Source organism: Montipora foliosa, chromosome 12 (assembly GCF_036669935.1).
Source record: "Montipora foliosa isolate CH-2021 chromosome 12, ASM3666993v2, whole genome shotgun sequence".
Taxonomy (NCBI): Eukaryota; Metazoa; Cnidaria; class Anthozoa; order Scleractinia; family Acroporidae; genus Montipora; species Montipora foliosa.
The window spans coordinates 7603322-7620078 of NC_090880.1; the positions used below are offsets into that span (position 1 = coordinate 7603322).

At 37.7% G+C, this 16757-nt stretch overlaps 1 protein-coding gene across 1 annotated transcript in view; it reads right to left on the reverse strand.

Annotated features, from left to right (window-relative positions):
- LOC137979821 (uncharacterized) overlaps positions 1–725 on the reverse strand; it is a 4513-nt gene extending 3788 nt beyond the window's left edge. Inside the window, exons 1-2 of the mRNA XM_068827159.1 lie at positions 633–725; positions 298–445 (exon numbers count right to left, since the gene is read on the reverse strand). Coding sequence (XP_068683260.1) covers positions 298–445; positions 633–725 — 241 coding nt within the window. The remainder of the gene's footprint in view (positions 1–297; positions 446–632) is intronic.
- Between the last annotated feature and the right edge of the window lie 16032 nt (positions 726–16757).

A 16757-nucleotide genomic window follows, 5' to 3' on the forward strand; every position in this document is an offset into this window, starting at 1 on the left:
ATTTTACTTGTTACAAACAGGGATTATGAAATCTCCATTCAAAACAACAACCAGCTTCACCTAAATAATAATTATTGATAAATACAGGTGACTACAACTTACATGTAACAAAAATTGGTTCAGTTTTCATGGCAGAGGAATTTATGCAAACCCCAAGAAATTCATCTTAATTTTTTCCAGCCTCACTGGTGTGAAAACATTCCTTTGACATTTTAGTCTTCATGAAAAATTATGAGCTTGAATTTTGGTAGGCTATAGTTGCCTAGAAATGTTCTAAAACTACTGTACAGCATATACCTTGGTCACAGAATTGGCATTTGTCAAGATCTTTTTGAAGTTTTCCAAAGTCACAAATTCTGTATCCTGCCAAGGGCACTGTTGAAGTAGGTTCATGAAGATTAGTCTTGTTCTTTTGACAATTGGCCTTGCTCCTGGTGATGTGGCTCTAAGACAGTAGTAATTCTTTAAATGTAGGTGAAACTTGCAGCTATTCTAGTATTGAATTATTGAATTCTGTGGTAAAATTACTTGGAAACAATTTCAGTTTTGCAACCTCCTCAGTACTGACCACATGGCTTTTACATGTGACAATGATACCCAACATCAATGGCATCCATAGTGAAGCTACTCACCTGGCTATCTGTTGGTTTCTCGTCTCTTCCAGTGCTTTTTTGTTTCGCTGGAGGTTCGGCATTTGTATCCTTACTCGCACGTAAGGAAAGCATTTTATCGGCGACTTTTCGCTTCCTCTCTAAACGACATTTTGTTAAAGCATGGCTCGGGTCGTTCTCCTTTCCGGCCGCATGTGCTACTTTGTGTTTGGACAAGCCAAAGACCAGAGCAGTTACAAGAGCAATTTGCCAAAAGGAAGGAAGTGAGCATGTACTTTTACAATTGTTTTGTTGTTCCGACAATATAGTGTGCCCGCTCATGTTACTCAAATCGGTGTTGTCAAGAAAACACAATTTTCCTGACGTTAGAATACTACGGTTTCTAAGCAGGAAGTTTTTTTCTACTCTCAATAAACTTGACGAACATTCTGCTCTCTTGAAAAGACTGAAACGGGAAATGATTTGAAAAATTTTTTTTACGACCGCCATGTTTATTGTTTTTGTTGGGTTTCCCCTTTAATACTCGCGTGTATTTTCCGCGCGTTGTGACGATATCTCGCTCGTGCGTGCGTGGATGATTCGGCAAAAAAAAAAGCCGCGGAAAACTGTAGTAAGCCACCTTAAGTTTAAATGGCTTAAAATTTTAAAGTTTTGTTCCCTTGTTCCCCGCCCAATTTACTTTCAAACTTGTACCCAGCTTTTTGCTCCCTAAAATTGTTTATGTCGCCTTGTTCCTAAGACATTTTGTCATTTTTCCTCTGTTCCCCAGTTCAAAATAGCCATCTTCCCTCGTTTCCCAAAACGCCAAGGAGGGCCTCAGCACAGTCATTACTTTTGCAGACCTACTCCCTTAGTAATTTCACTTTATATTGTATTAAGGCCATTTAAGGCAATAACAATAATAACGAATAGGGAATTACACGTAATATGTGGATCTCTGTATAACCAGCCCCTTATTTGCCACTTGCAGATGCCTTGTTCTTCTAACGATGCCACTACAAGAGCACAATAGTGGCCGGTTATTCTGTAGTTACTCCCTTGTCACATGTATAACTACATGTACCTTCACTGGTTTCTCATGCACGAGGAGCCAGAGCAAGGTAAAGTTTGGACTAAGCGCTTAATAAGATTACTCCTTTGACACTAGATTTCACTGAAAGGTAGGTTACACTTCAGAAGAAACCGCCTGGGAGATTATCTCGCTTTGGTCTCCCATTAATTGTCAATACCTCCGTCAATCCCACCCAAATAAAGTATCTTGATGACAAATCTTATTTCCATCAATTTGACCAAAATATAAATTATCTAATTTCTTTGATTGTCCAAGATAAGGCGGTTCTGTGGACTTGATCACTAGGTTATTGTTCCAGATGTGCTGCAACAGTATTTGCACAAATTTCGACTTCCCGACTGGGTTCTTTTGAGGCCAGAATCCCAGATGAAGGGTGGCAGACAATGATATATAAATTAAGTGGAACAGGAGCAAGTACATGAAGCTTGTAGCTATTTTAATTGACATTCTTGTGTATTTGGGAGGTGAGCGGGAGGAGCTGGGTTTTTGAGGTCTATGCACAATCACAATCCTTTCAGGTGAAACCTGGAATTACTTCTTAGTAATTTAAGTGCGCAGAAAAAGCAAGGTAAAGCATGGCCTAAAAGTTGATGTGAAAGAGTATACAAAATTAAATTTACAGCTATGCTATTAATAATTAATTGTGTAGCATATACCTGAGGTATACAATCCTTAACTCACTGTCACACCATTTTACTTTGTAACCTCTTGGGTAGCATATATAATAATTTGTGAAGTATATTTTAAGCTTGTTATGTGGAGCCAAGCTAATAAGCAAACGATCATTAGGATAATTTGTCATTTGTTTTGTTTGTTAGTTTGTAAATTTTTACTAAACCGATTGACTCCTGGGAGTTTACTCTGTGTAATGCCAGATGATTTTCTGATCATTTTGTACTTTGCAACCACCTCATAGTCCCTACATTGTCACGGTGGGGTTGCTTGTGTACCTCAATGCCCCGGAGCTAGCCCAATGAGAAATTCAGCATAGGAAAGTGCTGTTTGTTGTTTTTGAGTAGAGGTCAGACTGAAACAGACTACATATATGTAATAGACAGAATACAGCCTTAGGCTGCTTGCTGGATACCAGACCTGAAGTACATTGATCAGTTTCAATGTAATCTTTAAAAGTATCTATACTATTAAATTATTATTGCAAAACAGATTGCATTTTAAACAATTTCTTGTACTGTATGTGATAGTCTGTTTTTGACTTTTGTTATCAAAAGGCACAACCAGTCTCGTTTTAATCATTTTTATTTTACCCTAACGAGTTCTGTCTCTCTCGGGTAGTCAGTCCATTTTTTACTGTTGTTATCTGAAGGCAGAATCAATTTTGTAATTTATAATTATTAAATGTACTAATGAGTTCTGTCTCTCTTGGGTAGTCAGTCCAGTTTGGACTGTTGTTATCTGAAGGCAGAACCAATTTTGTAATAATTATAATTATTTTGTGCTAATGAGTTCTGTCTCTCTTGGGCAGTCAGTCCAGTTTTGGACTGTCGTTATCTGAAGGCAGAACCAATTTTGTAATAACTATTATTTTGTACTAATGAGTTCTGTCTCTCTTGGGTAGTCAGTCCAGTTTTGGACTGTTGTTATCTAAAGGCAGAACCAATTTTGTAATAATAATTATTTTGTGCTAATGAGTTCTGTCTCTGTTGGGTACTCAGTCCAGTTTGGACTGTTGTTATCTGAAGGCAGAACCAATTTTGTAATAATTATTATTAAATGCGCTAACGAGTTCTGTCTCTCTTGGGTAGTCAGTCCAGTTTGGACTGTTGTTATCTGAAGGCAGAACCAATTTTGTAATAATTATTATTTTGTACTAACAAGTTCTGTCTCTCTTGGGTAGTCAGTCCAGTTTTGGACTGTAGTTATCTGAAGGCAGAACCAATTTTGTACATACTTGTAAAGCATATGTAAATTGAAAATAACTGAACTCAAAAAGCGAGTTATGCATATTTGCCACAGTGTTGCAGAATTGTGCGAGCAAGAATTACTCTAAAATCCTCGCGAGAATTGCTGCACGCCACACGAGCGACACGGGGCAAAGTCTCTGGAAAACGTTCCCTGAATGACGTTTTGTGGATTTATGCTTCTCCGTTGTGACTTAAAAGGTGTAAAAAACGTTACTGAATATGTCAGAAGCGGACTCTGATGCGATATCTGCGACACCTAATCTTGCGAAATGAGTTCTTGAGCTACACTTAATGATTAGCTAAGGGTGATTTCAAATCACTGTAAGCTCATTTGCATATATTTTTTTGTCGGCCTAAGCTCGTCATGGTAAGATACAAGTTTCTTGCAATAATTCCTTTAGCTCTTAGCTTCATTATTCAGTTTCACCTACACAGGAACATTGCTCATGAATGGCAAAGTGATTTGTTACAACATTCTTCGAAAATGATATTATGAAATTATATAAATTGATTGATTGACTGGTGTGACTCTTTTCCAGGGCCTTCATGTACTTCAACCACAAGATGCAGTGCCGAAGAAAATTGAGCATTGAAATTTAATTGGAGGGAATTTCCTGAGATGCAAGAAACAGACAGTGCTGATTGCAAATTGTGATACAATTGTGAATAATAATTGATGTCTTTGTGTCAAAACTTGGGAGGGTAGAGGTTTCATTGCCATTTTGGATATACCTTGTGAACATTATTAAGTCAAACTGTTTTAGCTGGGTCAAGTAAATTTGTTCCAGACATCAGGTAATTATGGAAGAGTCGAATGCTCTCACAATGAACTGGGTGAATACAAGGGAGAAATATTCACTGCAACAAAATCAGTGACTTCTCTGTTCATATACTGTAACTTTTTTGACAAAAATCAAGAAAGGTTTCACTGTCCCTTGGGTCTGACGAAATTGTCAGTCATCGTTCAATGGCAAATAGATCAAACACAAGTAATATCTTTCTAATAAACACATCTGCATGTGGCAACAATGATTTAAAGATAATTAGTCATAGCATACTAATTTGTAGTATTTTTTATCTGAACTGGCGGGTGGCACACCTCATACAGTTTGATGTAACTTGTAAATTCGGTCTAACTATGCAGTTAATTTGTCATAGTATACTAATTTGTAGTATTTTTCATCTGAACTGGCGGGTGGCACACCTCATACAGTTTGATGTAACTTGTAAATTCGGTCTAACCATACAGTTCATTTGTCGTAGTATACTAATTTGTAGTATTTTTCATCGGAACTGGCAGGTGGCGCACCTCATACAGTTCCATGTAACTTGTAAATTCGGTCTAACCATGCAGTTAATTTGTCATAGTATACTAATTTGTAGTATTTTTCATCGGAACTGGCGGGTGGCGCACCTCATACAGTTCCATGTAACTTGTAAATTCGGTCTAACCATGCAGTTAATTTGTCATAGTATACTAATTTGTAGTATTTTTCATCTGAACTGGCGGGTGGCACACCTCATACAGTTGGATGTAACTTGTAAATTCGGTAAAATCATGCAGTTAATTTGTCATAGTATACTAATTTGTAGTATTTTTCATCGGAACTGGCGGGTAGCGCACCTCATACAGTTCGATGTAACTTGTAAATTCAGTCTAACCATGCAGTTAATTTGTCATAGTATACTAATTTGTAGTATTTTTCATCTGAACTGGCGGGTGGCACACCTCATACAGTTGGATGTAACTTGTATATTCGGTCTAACCATGCAGTTAATTTGTCATAGTATACTAATTTGTAGTATTTTTCATCTGAACTGGCGGGTGGCACACCTCATACAGTTCAATGTAACTTGTAAATTCAGTCTAACCATACAGTTCATTTGTCATAGTATACTAATTTGTAGTATTTTTCATCGGAACTGGCAGGTGGCGCACCTCATACAGTTCCATGTAACTTGTAAATTCGGTCTAACCATGCAGTTAATTTGTCATAGTATACTAATTTGTAGTATTTTTCATCGGAACTGGCGGGTGGCGCACCTCATACAGTTCCATGTAACTTGTAAATTCGGTCTAACCATGCAGTTAATTTGTCATAGTATACTAATTTGTAGTATTTTTCATCTGAACTGGCGGGTGGCACACCTCATACAGTTGGATGTAACTTGTAAATTCGGTCAAATCATGCAGTTAATTTGTCATAGTATACTAATTTGTAGTATTTTTCATCGGAACTGGCGGGTGGCACACGTCATACAGTTGGATGTAACTTGTATATTCGGTCTAACCATGCAGTTAATTTGTCATAGTATACTAATTTGTAGTATTTTTCATCTGAACTGGCGGGTGGCACACTTCATACAGTTTGATGTAACTTGTAAATTCGGTCTAACCATGCAGTTAATTTGTCATAGTATGCTAATTTGTAGTATTTTTCATCGGAACTGGCGGGTGGCGCACTTCATACAGTTCGATGGAACTTGTAAATTCGGTCTAACCATGCAGTTGTAGTATTTTTCATCGCAACTGGCGGGTGGCGCACCTCATACAGTTGGATGTAACTTGTAAATTCGGTCAAATCATGCAGTTAATTTGTCATAGTATACTAATTTGTAGTATTTTTCATCGGAACTGGCGGGTAGCGCACCTCATACAGTTGGATGTAACTTGTAAATTCAGTCTAACCATGCAGTTAATTTGTCATAGTATACTAATTTGTAGTATTTTTCATCTGAACTGGCGGGTGGCACACCTCATACAGTTGGATGTAACTTGTATATTCGGTCTAACCATGCAGTTAATTTGTCATATTATACTAATTTGTAGTATTTTTCATCTGAACTGGCGGGTGGCACACCTCATACAGTTGGATGTAACTTGTATATTCGGTCTAACCATGCAGTTAATTTGTCATAGTATACTAATTTGTAGTATTTTTCATCTGAACTGGCGGGTGGCACACCTCATACAGTTCAATGTAACTTGTAAATTCAGTCTAACCATACAGTTCATTTGTCATAGTATACTAATTTGTAGTATTTTTCATCGGAACTGGCAGGTGGCGCACCTCATACAGTTCCATGTAACTTGTAAATTCGGTCTAACCATGCAGTTAATTTGTCATAGTATACTAATTTGTAGTATTTTTCATCGGAACTGGCGGGTGGCGCACCTCATACAGTTCCATGTAACTTGTAAATTCGGTCTAACGATGCAGTTAATTTGTCATAGTATACTAATTTGTAGTATTTTTCATCTGAACTGGCGGGTGGCACACCTCATACAGTTGGATGTAACTTGTAAATTCGGTCAAATCATGCAGTTAATTTGTCATAGTATACTAATTTGTAGTATTTTTCATCGGAACTGGCGGGTGGCGCACCTCATACAGTTCCATGTAACTTGTAAATTCGGTCTAACCATGCAGTTAATTTGTCATAGTATACTAATTTGTAGTATTTTTCATCTGAACTTGCGGGTGGCACACCTCATACAGTTGGATGTAACTTGTAAATTCGGTCAAATCATGCAGTTAATTTGTCATAGTATACTAATTTGTAGTATTTTTCATCGGAACTGGAGGGTGGCACACGTCATACAGTTGGATGTAACTTGTATATTCGGTCTAACCATGCAGTTAATTTGTCATAGTATACTAATTTGTAGTATTTTTCATCTGAACTGGCGGGTGGCACACCTCATACAGTTTGATGTAACTTGTAAATTCGGTCTAACCATGCAGTTAATTTGTCATAGTATGCTAATTTGTAGTATTTTTCATCGGAACTGGCGGGTGGCGCACCTCATACAGTTCGATGGAACTTGTAAATTCGGTCTAACCATGCAGTTGTAGTATTTTTCATCGCAACTGGCGGGTGGCGCACCTCATACAGTTCCATGTAACTTGTACATTCGGTCTAACCATACAGTTAATTTGTCATTGTATACTAATTTGTAGTATATTTCATCAGAACTGGCAGGTGGCGCACCTCATACAGTTCGATGTAACTTGTAAATTCGGTATAACCATGCAGTTAATTTGTCATAGTATACTAATTTGTAGTATTTTTCATCTGAACTGGCGGGTGGCACACCTCATACAGTTTGATGTAACTTGTACATTCGGTCTTAACCATGCAGTTCATTTGTCATAGTATACTAATTTGTAGTATTTTTCATCGGAACTGGCGGGTGGCGCACCTCATACAGTTCGATGTAACTTGTAAATTCGGTCTAACCATGCAGTTAATTTGTCATAATATACTAATTTGTAGTATTTTTCATCGGAACTGGCGGGTGGCACACCTCATACAGTTTGATGTAACTTGAAAAGTAGGTGTACCCATGCAGGTAATCCATGTGGTTAATTTGTTTTAGTATGCTAGTATTACCCAAGTGAACTGGCAGGTGAACTGTAAACCCGGAGGTAAGCTGCACCCTGACCTTACCAGCTGAAATTTACGGGAAAAAGTTTTTTGACAGAAAACAAAAGAAATCCAAAGTCTAGTCTTTAGAAGTCAAATTCATCCACTGTTCATCAAACGTTAACTCACTATTCACTAATATTGAAACGGAAAATACTTTAATGTAATTTTAGCACTTTAATGTAATGAACATCGTTTTTACCAACTTGGACATATGATTGATCTTTTTCTGGTATTTGTTGACAGGAATTTCTTAAACACAGTTTTGCCATAGATTTTTTTGCATTACAACAAGAATATGAGCCGAACGTTTGTAGCTTAGTACATCCAACTAGGCATAAAATTGGATGCAAAGATGGAAAACTGGCCACCAGAGGCAGCCTTTTTCAGATCTTCCCACAGATAAGCCGCGCCCATTTCTAACAACTATATTTTGTAATTGGGGTAACATAAGCCAGATTTTTATACTTATTTAATAATAATGAAATCCTTTGCATATATTTTATTCCTTATTTTGATGAATTTGTATGGGTTATCAAATAGTGATGAGTGAATTTAGGGAATAATTTCACACACGCTTTGTCCAAAATCAAATAATTTCATAAGCCTTAAGGCAAGAAAAATTATTTGATTTTGGACAAAACACAAGTGGAATTATTCCCAAGTTTCACGAGTATACATTGTACCATTTCATCAGCTACAAATCATGGTTGACAAATCACAATCATAGGACGTGGGTTTTTTCAAAAGTGGACACCATTTTGGCACGGTAGAAAAAGTTGCCATGGTAACTGATGTTATTAATTGAATTATTTTTTGAACTTATTGCAAGAATTTTATTGTACACTTAGATTCTATTGAAAGTAATATAAACAAATGATTATTTTTAGATTTGAAATAAAAATTTATGCATTCACAAACTCTAGAACTTGTTCTTTTTTCTACGTAAAATCGACTAACCTTTCATCCATTTCACTTTTTGTTAACATTTCCTGGCTTACGTCAGGTTTTAAATGCTATTATTTACAGAGATATACATTTTGCTGAGATTTTGTGCACTAAAACACCAACATTTTAAAAACATTTCACATACTTTACCCCTCCAGTTTTACACATTTTATTGACATTTCCTGCCTTCTGTCAGGTTTTAAATACTTAATTTACAGAGATATTGTAAACATTTAGCTGAGATTTTGTGCACTAAAACACCAACATTTTAAAAACATTTCACATACTTCTCCCCTCCAGATTTTTGAGGGTTTTTGTAGACATTTTATAGACATTTCATGCATTCTTCTCACTCACTTTTTACAGAGAAAACACTGACATTTTATATGGATGGATTTACAGAGATTTTTTGTCGTGTAAATTTTACAGAGAAAGTAAAGAGATTTTACAGACATTTTGTACTTATCGCATAAAATCTCTGTAAATTTTTCCTTCAATTTACATAGATTTTATTGAGATTTTGTACACATTTTATGTCATCGTAAGGACGAAAATGTGTTAAATTTTACAGACTTTTTATGGAGTTACAAAATCTCTGTAAGTGTGCAAATTTACAGAGATTGTAATTTACAAAGAAAATGTGGACATTTAACAGAGATTTTACCAACTTTTTTGAAGTCTGTAAATGGTTCAAGTTTTCCAGTGTTAATTTGGGCTATCCTCAGCTCCTTTTATTTTCACTAAGTTGTTCGCGTTCTCGTCAGGTATTGGAGAAGTCATGCTGTGAGAATAACACTTTACCTTGACGACCGGCTTGGTTCCGCCTGTGATTTCGCTCGCTGTGAAGCTGCTTCATTATTTGTTAAGAATTCGCTTCAGTGTTCGGGTTTCCTGCCCAATGATAGTAAATCGATTTGGCAACCAACTTCTTGTTTAGTCTGGGTGGGTTATTGTATTGATTTAGCTATTCACACTATTTCCATTCCTTCAGTTAAGATTCTCAGTGTCGTACAGGTTATTGATTCAATTCGTTCTCAGTATCGTTCTAGTACCGCTAGAAAATGGCCCAGTTTGTCGGTAAGATTACCTCAATGGGTTTTGTCTTTGGTAATATTACTCGTATTATGACAAGGTATTCTCATTTTGATATTTTAAGAAGTCCTACATGGGATGGAAAAATTTCCCTGTCGGTTTCAACTCTGAATGAATTATGTTTTTGGAAAGAGAACATTCCTTCCCTAAACAGTAGGCGCCTCTTGTCTACACAGTTCCTTTATTCCTGCGTATGTTATTCCGATGCGAGTTCTACAGGCTGCGCCAGTTATATGCTAGATTTTCATAATACCATATCTCACAAGTTGTGGAGTGTTGATGAGGCGCAGAAGAGCTCCTCTTACAGGGAACTTAAGGCTGTTTCCCTAGGCCTAGAATCTTTTTTGTCTTTACTAAAAGGGCACACCATTAAGTGGTATACTGACAATCAGAGTGTTTCTGGAATTGTTGAAGTAGGAAGCATGAAGGAAGATTTACAATGCTTAGCTTTGCGTATTTTTAATATGTGCTAGCTCAGTTGAGTCACATTGGAAGTTGAATGGATTCCGAGATCGGCTAATGACAGAGCTGATTTTTTGGGCAGAATTGTGGATTATGATGATTGGCGGGTCAAGACGGACTATTTCCTTTTGGCCGAGGAAAAGTGGGGTCCTCCCTCTGTGGACCAGTGTGCAAACCACGAGAATACTCAGTTGCCCCGTTTTAATAGCAGGTTTTGGTGCCCTGGTACAGAGGCGATTGATGCCTTTTCTGTTTCTTGGGCAGGTGAGAATAATTGGCTCGTTCCACCTATTTTTCTCATCCCCAAGGTCCTTAATCGCATGGTTGCCCTCGGCGGTCACGGTACACTTGTTTTTCCTGCTTGGCCTTCCGCCCCATTTTGGCCTTTAATTTTTACCGGCGAGGGTTTGTCTCCCATTTTCTCTGATATTTTCGAGCTCTCCTTGGGTACTGATGTTTTCGTTTGTGGTAATAATAAAAATTCCCTTTTTGGATCACCTAATTTTCGTTCCGGGGTTTGTTCTTGCGGTTTTCCTAGAGAGGCCTTACGTTAACTCTCCCCCCCCCCCCCCCACCCCCACCCCCCCTCTTCAGATTTGTAAGGGGTTTTTTCTGCAGTTTGTAGAGTTCCTACACTCATACCACATGGTATCCGAGTATCGTGGATGCACTTGGATCCTTGTTTTGTGGGCCACTTGGTCTTTTTTATTACGTAGGGGCTACTTGGGCCCTTAGCGGTAATATTTTGCTCTGATTTTCTTAGGACCACTTGGACCCAAACCTTATTTTGGTTTCAATACGTGTTGAATTTTTTGGTAAATATTTTTTCTTTGGTTGGTTTTGTCATTTTATTTTCTCTATTTCTTGCTTCAGATGTTAAAGCAGCTGCCAGTCGGACGATTGGTGTTTTACTTTGTGAGACGTTTTGGCTCTCTGCCTTTAATTCTCAAGCTGATAACACGGTTATTAATTATTGTTCATCATATTATAAGTTTAAGGCGTGGTGCTTGCATAGCGCTGGAGAGGTTTCTTTTCTCCCAGCTACTTCTTTCACAGTTTCCTTGTATTTGCATCATCTATTAGAAAGTTCATTAGGTAGTTCCACCATCTACGGCGCCTTTTATGCTATTAACTGGGTTCATAAGTGATCAATCGCAATTCCTGTGACAAGTTTCTTGTCAGATCTGTTGTTGAGGCTTCCAGTCGCGCTCCTCGTAAACCTGTCAGGAAGGCGGAACCCATCACCCCAGAGATCCTTGGCTTAATTTTGCAGCATTATGGTGAAAGTAGTAACTTACTTGATATCAGGTTTGTCTGCATGTGTTTACTCGCATATGCTGGTTTTTTTCCGCATTTCCGAGCTTTTAAGTATCAGGAGATCTAATATTGTTACTGAAAATCTTTACCATAAGATTTTCATAGAAGTTAGCAAGACTGATAAGTACAGAGAGGGTTCCTGGGTTTAAATTGCCAAGACTAGCAAATTTACTTGTCCTTATACATACCTTATTAAGTACTTAGAAGTTGCCAGGATTCCTTCTTTTTCTCAGATTTTCATTTTCAGATCCTTACGGTACGACAAGAATTTGAAGGGCAACGTCTTGTCTTCAAAGCCCCTCACTGCTAGCAGGGCGGGTGAAATTCCTAAGGAGAAGTTGAAAGCTATTGGATTAGACCCTTCTAAGCTTAGGAATCACAGCTTTAGGTCCGGAGGTGCTACTTCCGCTGCTAATCTGAATGTTCTGGACAGATCGGCTCTTCAAAGTTCACGAAAGATGGAAGTCAGATTCAGCTAAAGACGGCTATGTCAACGATAAACTCGACTCGCGTCTTTATGTTCCTTTTGCACATTGGAATTTAATTTATTCCATTTTTGTAAGAGTGAGTTTAGATTCAGTTTGTATCTTTCTATCATTTTTACTTCTGTTTTCATGTAAGTTGTGTTTTTTAGGAGGTCGCATTATAGCACTGTCGACCTATTCCTCCCATACAATTAATTCATTATTGTGTATTTGCTTGTGTGTGTTTTCATCATTACAGAGTTTAGAGCATAATTTAGTTATTTTCGGGACGCAGTTTAGAAACTAATGGCTATTAAGAGCTAACTTAAATGCTCGGCATGACGTTCAGTCCTTTTTATGCTGGGCATGAAATTCCTCATATTGATTTGAAGCACGCCCTGCATGACAATCCGTCTTTTTTTCATGCTATAGTTTTTCATGCTATCGGTGTTCTTTCGTTAACGTAACGTGTTTGTTTGTTTGTTTGTTTTTTTTTTCATGCTCGCTTAATATACAACGTACCACATACGTGGAAAGTGGGAGATAAATTGCCTTTCGATTTTCACTGGGCATGAAGGAATAAACTTCATGTTAACCCCGTTGTTTTTAAAAATATTTGTTAAAAGTTGTTTCCAAGCCGTTTTTACTGCTAATTGCTAAAACCGAAAGGAAGTTGATAAAATGAGCCAAATAATTCCGTTATCTGGTCGATTTTAGAGAGGTATTCGTGCGTGCAAAATGACTCGGTAAATGAGATTTCCTTGGCATGGCACGGCTTCATCAGACTATTTTACTACTAATTGCTAAAACCGCTGGAAAGGAATTTGATAGCATGGGGCCAAATAATTCCATTATGTGATCAATACGAGTCATATTCTTCCGAACATATGACAGCATTTTATAATGTTCCATGAAATAGTTGAATAACTTGATGGTGAGACAGTCTCTGGCAATCAATAGTATTTATATCACTGGTCTTCACACCGCAAGTGTTGTAAGCTGATTATTCTCGTTTTCGAATGACATTTTGTTGCAGTGACTTGTCCTGTATCGAACGCGTATGAGTTGTTGCGGCGATCGTTTCAAGAAATACAATCGCTTCTGGTTCCGCAGTTATAGCACGCGTCTGGGTCGCGGTATTCCTCGATATCAAATGAAGAACGTTCTTTAAGAGTAAGAGATAATTCATGAATTATTAACAGTTAAATGAATGGCACTAGTGCCAGACGTGTTAATTGCCACTGTTTCTTGTGAAGAAGCAATAACTGATAGAAATTATGTTCTAGCGAACTAAAGTCCACTGAGGGCTCTTTGGGGTTTCTCCCTTGAACACTAGACATAACTCTCCAAGGAATGCTTGTCGACTTGATCAAAATGCGCATGACACCGAAAGGAAGGTATGGAAGGTTGTGGAGAATGAAGCAAATGTCCCTCGAGGAAACGCTCGCACTCGTCGTTCAAATCGAGTTCAGAATCGCAAGAGCTTGTACCTGAATAATGATCAATATCTGACTCGACTGAACCCTCTTCAACAGTATCATTAAATAACTTGGATACGTGTTTCTCAACTTCTGATATGATTTTATCTGCATGCTTGAGGGTTAGTCTTGGCACCTGTATGTCTTCCAAACTTTCCATAGAGGCCAATCTCGGGGCGCGACCCTCAATTTCGTTTCTTTTGAGACTGTCCCTACCATGACTTTGTTTTCTTTGTTTAAAAACTCTCCCTAAAGAATTCATGGAAATTGTACAAGTAGCACATAAGTGCTTTTACACTTGCCCACGCGTAAATTAGAATTTCAGAATATTCTATCCGATCCATATCTTTTGTTGTTTGTTCTCTTGCTGCCATGTAATAATTGTCCAATATCGCGATAAAGACATTGAGTAGAAGCACCATGGCTGTAATCAAATATACAAAGAGGAAAACGGGGCCCAGGAAGCTCTCCGATGCAACTTTGAGCTGGTAATAGGAAGACTTTCCGCCAATGAGCATTTGAAGTAATGACAGAATAGCATCTATCAGTGACGAATATTCCACTACTGACGATCCAAAGGCTATGCATCCAAACGAGGCAAATGCAAAGATAATAACAGAGAACACCACCATGAAGGAGCAAAGGGAACAAAATGAATTTCTTAGAGTATTTGCGTTCTTAAGATATGAGTATTGAGCCGAATGATCCACAGCGACTTGATTGTAATAAACAACATAACGCAAGCAAGCAGGTTATCTTCAATTTCGGAATAAAGTACAATCTGATCCACACTGTGATTGTCAAACGGGTTAGTACGGACATTTTTCACGTATTCCCTCGTATACTTATCCTTATGAAGCATTATTGAAATAGCAGAGAAAGCAAATGATATCAGCATTATATCCACCCAACTCCAAACGGGTGAAGTACGTACGTGGTCCGCGAAGTGCTTTTGCAATCTCGTTGACTGCGAGTACTACTATTACCAAAGTTAGAACTACTTGACATGCTTGATAAAATAATTGATCGGCCTTGGATCCTTGAGGTAGATAAACTGTTATCGTTTTGACTCTGGCAGTTGTAAATACATCTCCCGTAGGATATCTTTCGTAGAGATAATTTAAAACGCTGAACAAGTTTGTGGAAGGCTGGAAAACAGTGAATTCTATAAGGACAACAGCAGTTTTATCATCGATCCAACGGTCTTCTTTCAAATTGTTAAGAACCCCCAATGCTGATTGCAAGTTGTAACCAATGTTTGCCACATAGCCTCCACTACTGTACAATGCCATTTTTCCCCGAACTGGTTCCGTTTTCAACTCTTGTGCTGTTAGGTACGTCCACGGCTTTAGGCAAAATGAATCTAGATGAAATATGTCACTGGCGTTACGTATAGGTATCCACCCAGGCTTGTTATAAGTGTTTTTAGCTTGATAAGCTTCACTGTAGAAAGGGAGGCATCGTGGAATATCAAGCATTCTTTTAGAAGAAGTGATTTCACAAGGAATTTCTGTGAAGAAAGATAACTTAGTACTCTCAGTAGAATATAAATGGATCACAACGTAATCAACGATTGCCTGCGGGGTTCCTGGTATCGAAGGCTGATAAAAACGTATGAAGGCAGAGGAAATTTTTCCACTGAAGTGTGCAACAACTCTAGGGGTACGCAACAAAATTCTTTTCAAAATGCATAATAATAGACAAAAAAAAAAATAAAAAAAAGCGCTTTTTTGATTTTTTTTTTCTTGTTGGAAAAAAAAAGGTGTTCCTAAATTCCAGGATGATTAAGAACAAAATCCCATCTCCTAGCTCGATAGTAAGGGAAACTCTCAGCCAGCCGACTTAAAGTTTGTGTCACCGTTTTCGAGCCAGCAAAGGACCTCGTATTCTGAGACAACTATTTAAAGTCAACCCCATATGGTACGCATTAAAGGGTACAGAAAAATCTCTCGATAGAAAAGATTCATTGCTTTCAATGATGACTCGGGGATACTTGAAAAAAAAAAAAAAACCTTGCGAGCTCCGTGTAGTCAAAGATTCTATTACCTTCAGATTACTGAGCCATTGAACTGGGTCAAATGAGGTCGTACATGAGAGGAGAAATCTATTTTTTTAATGATGACTTAATTGGTGATACTCGTAGAACACAATTTTGCCAGTTGACAAAACAAAACAGCCTGCACACCAAACCAGTATTATTTATTAAATAAAAATATTTACTCACCTGGCTGAATTCTCACTTGCCTTAATCTGGGCATTCCGACTAAGAAATTTTCTCTGTTGCTGATAAAAACCTTCATCATATTTAAAAGGACGTCCATTGTACCAGCTGGTGTTGTACATTCCAGGGACAAAACGTGTCTTCCATCCATTCCCAAAAGGAAGATGCGCCATTCACCTGCGTGTAAGAATAATGATAACAGTAAATGGAAATTTTGTGATAGCAATAACGCTGGTAATTATAATTGTAGTTATGATTTAATTGCTCTTTGCTAACTATAATAATTAAAGGCTACAAATCTGGTGTTAACACAAACTCGCAATCTAATATTCAATTTTCTAGTAATTATATAATTTGACTCTTACTAAAAACAACAAAGGTGCGATTCTCGAGCCTCACGACCCTCGGCGTAGCACGATAAAAGTTTGCAGGCTGTGCAACTTTGAATACTTCATGGTTCGTGAAGTCTGAGAAGGATACCTAGCTTCAAGACTTCATAGAATAGAGTCTGAGGTGTCAAAATAATGAATTGCCTGACCGTTAGGTGAAGTTAGATATCTCAGGTGTGTTACATTGATCACTGAAAATTGTTTAACTATTGTTGGCTGGTTACACGAAAAAAAAAAAAAAAAAAAATTTAAAAAGTGACAACGTTTTCCCGGAATTACTCTTTCCAACGTCCTTCAAGCTGGCCCTACACTCTGCAAATGCGTGCTGCTTGCTAGTGTTTAAGCTCAAAAAA